At 38.7% G+C, this 6263-nt stretch overlaps 1 protein-coding gene across 3 annotated transcripts; it reads left to right on the top strand.

The window, feature by feature from the left end:
• The first annotated feature begins 237 nt into the window (after positions 1–237).
• LOC149183775 (uncharacterized) lies at positions 238–5167 on the top strand. 3 transcript variants are annotated; one of them, XR_016257724.1, is made up of 3 exons: positions 238–729; positions 4267–4356; positions 4594–5167. XR_016257724.1 is itself a non-coding variant. In XM_089418799.1 (3 exons), the coding sequence occupies exon 1, from the start codon at positions 3056–3058 to the stop codon at positions 3560–3562; it is 507 nt and encodes a 168-aa protein (XP_089274925.1). In that variant the 5' UTR covers positions 2534–3055; the 3' UTR covers positions 3563–4125; positions 4267–4356; positions 4594–5142. The 3 variants fall into 3 exon arrangements, 2 of the variants coding, with proteins under 2 accessions (XP_089274925.1, XP_089274924.1); XM_089418799.1 differs by lacking the exon at positions 238–729 and adding an exon at positions 2534–4125 and having other exon boundaries at positions 4594–5142; XM_089418798.1 differs by lacking the exon at positions 238–729 and adding an exon at positions 2534–4102 and having other exon boundaries at positions 4594–5141.
• Positions 5168–6263: the final 1096 nt, after the last annotated feature.

Genomic DNA, 6263 nt, shown 5'->3' with positions numbered 1-6263 from the left:
GGCTCCGAGTAGATATCTTTTCATTCTAGTTGACTTGGTTGTGTAGGAATTCATCAGGTGAAAGAAACAGTGGAGAATTTCCTTAAAACTTGGTTGCGCTGGAATTCCGGAACCAAACAATCCGTCATATAATAAAAGAGATGTCACTGATGGTGACGGTTTTTGGCAGAAAAGAAAAACGACTGTGCTACAGCTTTCCTGGCATCGAATTTCCTTGTCATGTCATCGGGACTGCGCGGTACTGCCAAGAGGGATAACCTATGAATAAATATTTTCAGATCTTTCTACAAAATGGATTTCCCATGCTTACAAAATATTTTGGGAATTTCCCAGAGATCTTTCTACAAAATGGGTTTCCAAGTTCCAACGCTTAAGAAATATTTTCGGAATTTCCCAGGTTTTCTTCATATTTCCACGGCATTTAAACAAAAAACTTCGGGTAAGCGTGCTCAGTTGCCGCTGACAATGAAGAGTCCCAGCTCTCAGTTGGATTTTCATTAAAAAAATACAATTTTGGGAATGTATGCCCGAGGGCCCGAGTCGTCAACTATACAGATACTTTTGTGCCAGAGACGCTACACAGAGTTAAAACCAACATCAACCCCAACAGCGTTCGCGTTTTCGTCGTATGTCTGGTGCGATTTCTGTTGAGTTTTCAGCCTCTGTCATCAGTGTATATACATCGCCGTGGCGGAAGAGCAGTGCCCAACTTAAATTTTGCGTTGCCACGTTTTTGAAATCCCTCTCCCTCTCTCTCTATACAAATAAAAACTACATTGTTATAGCTGATAATTTCTTGAAGTGATTCATGGATGATATAATTGTGTGGTGCCAAATTTTACATAATATTGAGTAAACAAATTAGGAATTCAAATGTGAATTAGTGGAAGACATAAACTGAGAAGAAAAAATTACAAACTAAGCACAATATCATAAAACTGCCAGCGTATCGATAAAACATCCAGAAATTGATATAGGCGATAAAACTCGATACATCCAGAAATTGATATAGGCGATAAAACTTACATTGGATAGAACCTAGTTGAGAACTTAATCAGTTTCTGACCTCCAGGGGTGCCTCTAAACAAAATATTGACAAAAACCTGAACCTACAGAAAATAGAGGAAAACATATTACGAGACTCGATTGCTCACGTTGAAAGCTCTGATCTCTGTGCGAACTCCACCGAATAGCCGGAGTTGTGTGTATCGGGCCGCCTGCATTTCTGTCAAAGTTCTATGCTATTAACTACCGCCACACTCCTTAGTGGGCACTTCATTCTATTCAATTTAGGAGTGTGGGAGAATCAACAAATTCACCAGTTACACCAATCACTTGAAATTTGACTGCCCTCTGTGCAGTCCGGTCCAAGTTCTGTCCATATATTTGACTGTTGGGTTTCGTATTGAATGAATGTTTGAGTATTGGGTTTTGCATTCGAAAGTGGGTATCACAGGATTTTGCTATGATTGAATTTTGAGTAAAGGGTTTACACCTATGAATTTTGCGTAGTAAGTCTTTTATATGTTTGAAATTTCAGTAGAGCTTGATGCATTGAATCCATTTGTCTTTAGTGGGATATTAAAGCAGCTGAATTCTGAGTAGTGGGTTATGTAAAAAATTGAGCTTTGTTTTGTATTTGTTGTAAAAAATTGGACTGGACTTTTATATGTTTGAAATTTCAGTAGAGCTTGATGCATTGAATCCATTTGTCTTTAGTGGGATATTAAACCAACTGAATTCTGAGTAGTGGGTTATGTAAAAAATTGAGCTTTGTTTTGTATTTGTTGTAAAAAATTGCACTGACTTTCAACAGTGGTTTGTGAGTAAATAGCATTAAACTATTGGGTTTTGTCCAAAATGAGGTTGAACACAACTTCTTGTCTGCAAAGTCGTATGTATTTGAAATTAGATTAAACTTGTACAAATAAATTTTAAAAGTCATATGATGGACAATTTAAAAATAAAAACGTCATAAAAAAATTTCTTCACGAGTAATTTCACCCGTCAAATTTAACCCCTGAGGTGGAGGAATTGCCTCATTTCAACGTCTGGCTCATGCTGTTAGCAATTCCTCCACCTTCTGCTATCTTTCCGCATTAAAGTCGTGATATGATATGATCTGGTCTGACATAATTGCTCGATTTCCGCCCGATTCTTGCCGCGGAGAGTTAATTGCCCGATTTCCGCCAGATTCTTGCCGCGGAGAGTTAATGCAAGTTTCAATTCGAATTTTCACATAAATTTTCACACAACCGCGGGCTGGCTGCTCCCTGACCAATTCGACTCAGCACACTCACTCCCCGGCTCGACTCGGCACTTGCAGCTCACCAGAAAACTCACTCCCGCACTCGACTCGGCCCCTGCAGCTCACCAGAACACCAGAAAACTCATTTCTGGGCTTGACTCGGCGCCTGCAACTCACCAGCGCACCAGAAAACTCACTCCCGGGCTCTGCAACTCACCACCCAGGCGATAGAGAGGCAGGTTCATTCATCCAATTTATTTTTTCAACATTACTAAAGTTTTCATTTACGGTGGAGGTCCAGTAAAACTTTTACCGCTGGAGATTCTCTCCTTCATAGAACACACTGATTTCCCGACATATGGATTCACCAGTAATCAACATTACTCGAATGCCTGCACCTCTACAATCCTCTATAGCCTTATGAACTTCTTCACGAGGAGGATCCTGTAAAGTTCATGCAAGTCATATTAGTATGCTCTCTGAAAAGAATAAAACATCTTGAAAAGAATAGAAGGCCTACCATAGACCCAGGGGAAAGCGGGGAAATCAAATATAAGGTCCATAAAATGCCAGAACCTACTCTTAAGCCAACAAGGCCAACAAAGATAAGGTTGCTTTCTATAGCAGAATAACCCATTGAGCCCCTCAGCCCAGCACCCGACAAGATTTGATTCCTCGTGCGCGCAGAGAGGTACAGAAACTTTTCCGGTCTATAATTCGCCTTTAAATTGGAGCACTCACTCTGGTAAAGTCTCGGTATTACAGATACCCGAGATTGAGGCGAACTGACCAAGGGGCGACCGCGTTATGATTAAAGATTATATGGAGAAAAAGGGGAAGGTGTCCGGGAGCAGGCCGAATGCAAGTAATGGATCACTGCATAGACATGCTCACATGAGCAGCTCTGCTGCAGCAGTTGGGGTTCATGGACTTCATGGCAATCCCAATCTCAGGCAACAAGATGATCATCATCAGGGGCGAAGCATCCGAAGATCTCGGAGCTTCTGTGGGCGCCCTTTTCAAACTGAAAAAGTTGGGGAAGCTTCATCTTCATCATCAAAATTGAAAAAGAATGCAGCGACGATGATGAGAAGGCCAAAGACACATCCAGAGCTTCTCAATCGGGACGATCGCCCTGTTTTAATGAAAAACAAGAAGATGAATACTCCACTGGAGGCATTAAGCGCTAATAAGTTACTGGTTAGCGTCACGGTTGCGCAGAGCATTGGTCCTCTGCGTTTATTACTCTCCAAAGATGCAACAGTGGAGGATGTGATTAAAGCAGCACTGGTTCTTTATGCTATCCAAGAATAGTAAATTTAATAAATTTGTTCGTTAACGTTCTGAAACAACTGTTTCTCCTCTCTGGAAACTTAGTATGCAGTTCTCCTTTGCTTTCTCCTTCGAACATAAGAAGAAAGCAACAATTAAGGTTAACCAACAAATTTATTAAATTTGCTATTCTTGGATTCAGTCCATTATAAGAATTTTAAAGGCCAAACCTTGTTGATGTTTCACAAAGAAGTTATATGTGAATTGCGATTGTACCAAACCCTAATTCCACTATGTCAACATGTTCCCGATTAAGCCTCAAAAGATTTCAAACACATTCACTACCTCCCTCATGTGTCTACTGGATTGCAGCTTTGTCACCATCTTATTCATTGTGGCTTTTGAAAAATGATTAAGAAACCTTGTTTCAAGGAGAATGGAAAGCTTCAATGGGATTAATCACTAATAAGGGGGGAGACATTAAATCACATTGCAACTTTGTCACCATCTTCAATTTTGTCTTCCAAAAATGACAAAATCCTTTTTCATGGAGGAGATGAGGATACAACAACTTTTTTCGCTGTAAGGACTCATTTTAAGGACTGGTTGGTTTTCTTGATGATATTTTCATTTGAAAATGCCTGTTTTATTCTCTTCAATTTCCTCTCCACAGTTATTATTATTTCCTTGTTATATACCTCTCCACTCGAATTAACCATGGGATTCTTCTGTTTAAACTCAAACAGCTTTTCATTCTTCGAGCTGCTGGATTTCTCTTGCCATGTTACATCATCGCTCGTGCATTGAGTATTATACAGCGAAGAAGACAGAGACGGGTAAACCACTATATGGATGTATATCATGATAAAAGCTTTATGAGATTTGGAGGGAATCTGTTAAATGTCAAACTTTATTAGGATAAGTTGGGTAAATTTGATTGGGAGTTTGGTATAAACTATAATTAATAGCTAGGATGAAGAATATTCTTTGAAGCTTTTAAAAGTCATCACGTTTGTCAGCATCTCCTTTCTATGATCAATGTGGTCTTTAATTATTTCCTTTTTATGTTGCAGGCAGCAATGGCAGCAGCTGAAATGGCTCTTCGTCTGCAAGGACAGGCTGATGTAGCAAATCATGAACACGTAATCAATATGCAATAAGAGTTGGATGTACCAGTCTTCAGTTACTTTGACAGAGGTATTCATATCCTCTGCCATCCTCCACACAATTTCGAACAGTTTGTGAGATGGAATTTCTCAAGAAGTACGAAATGGAGATGGCTTGGAGTATCAAAAAATGTAAAAATAAGAATTGCAATAAATATTGATCAGTTGATTGCAGCCAATAAATTCTCAACTTATAACCTGGAGTATTATAACATGCAAAAGATGCTGATCAAGGTTCAGGTTTGAAATTGCACGATCCTCAGCATTCGACATCTGGGCATACAATTTGACATGTCTAAGAAGAGGACTGTCATTGGAGGGCCTTCCTTGTCCCTATAATGTCAAATGGCCTTGTATGCATTTAATCAGAAGGCCTTCATCAACATGTAAGATGAAAATGCCAAGCTTTCGCTTTGCATATATTTGTTTCAATGGAACTCCTGCCTAGTTTCTGTTCTCTATGTTATTGTTTATTTATAACTGTATGTTATTGAAAGAAGCCATATATGGAATGCCTCGCAGAATTTTGTTACCTTTTTGGATGGACTAATAATTGATGAGTGCCCTTTTTCATGATGACATTGCAATAAATCAAATATTAAAATTAAATAGGGTCCACATACATATTTGTATTTTATGCATAAGTGGCCATTATATTACCCCATTGTTAATCCACTTTTCTCTTAAAATAGAATAAAGGTAACATACTTAATGCCCCAACATATTTCCTGGGCAATATACAATGAGATGAAACTAAATCTTAGTATCTCTTACTAGATCTCAAGTCCCTAGGGTTTATAAATCACCTCTCTGCTGAAAGGGTTCCTTTTTGTTTGTGTTATTGCTCATGTCTATATGCATCTGGATGACCTCTGGCCCTGAACATTGCATCTGATTTATCTGGAAAAAAGTCTATCTCTTCCCAGGCTCCTGTTTGAGTGTGGTGCCCTTTTCCCCTTTTCAGCCCTGCTTTCCCAGAGCAAGTATTATTGTTAGATGGTTCATTTTCTTTTTGTACATCATCCACTGTTTAGTCTGCCACTTCTATCAAGCGATGCTACCCTTTAACATCCTTCTACCATGTAGATTGCATTTTGATCTTCCTTTCACGAGGATTCTTATTCAATGCACCCTCTTGCATTTAAAGGTTACTCTCTCATGATTAAGTTTTTTCTTCCAAACCTCAATCTTTTTCAAGAAAAAATTGCCATTTCATTCCAAGAAGGAAATTACATATTTCATAGGTGACTGCACTTTCAGACATCTGAGTAGCCCATAAAAGATTAAAAAAGAGTAAACTACTCCTGCGTTGTAAATCTTTAAAGATCTAAAAAGATTATTAAGCCACGCAGGTTTGTACATACAAAACCATTTAATTAGCACAAAGAGAAATCTAACGCACTCCAGAACAATATAATTGAACCATATCAAGATCTTTCCGTGTAGAATGTTATTAAAAATTAGATTCAGAGACAGATATAACTCCATTCCTGTTCTCTTTGATTATAATTTTCCCTACAACTACTTGTTACTACTTGTTGCCCCTCTTTGATGATGCGGCTGCTGTCATATTTTGG

The sequence above is a fragment of the Pinus tabuliformis genome, chromosome 3_2 (genome assembly GCF_031772625.1).
Source record: "Pinus tabuliformis cultivar Carrire ecotype Pingquan chromosome 3_2, CPIR1, whole genome shotgun sequence".
In the NCBI taxonomy this organism is placed as follows: domain Eukaryota; kingdom Viridiplantae; phylum Streptophyta; class Pinopsida; order Pinales; family Pinaceae; genus Pinus; species Pinus tabuliformis.
This window is presented reverse-complemented; position numbering and strand designations above follow the sequence as displayed.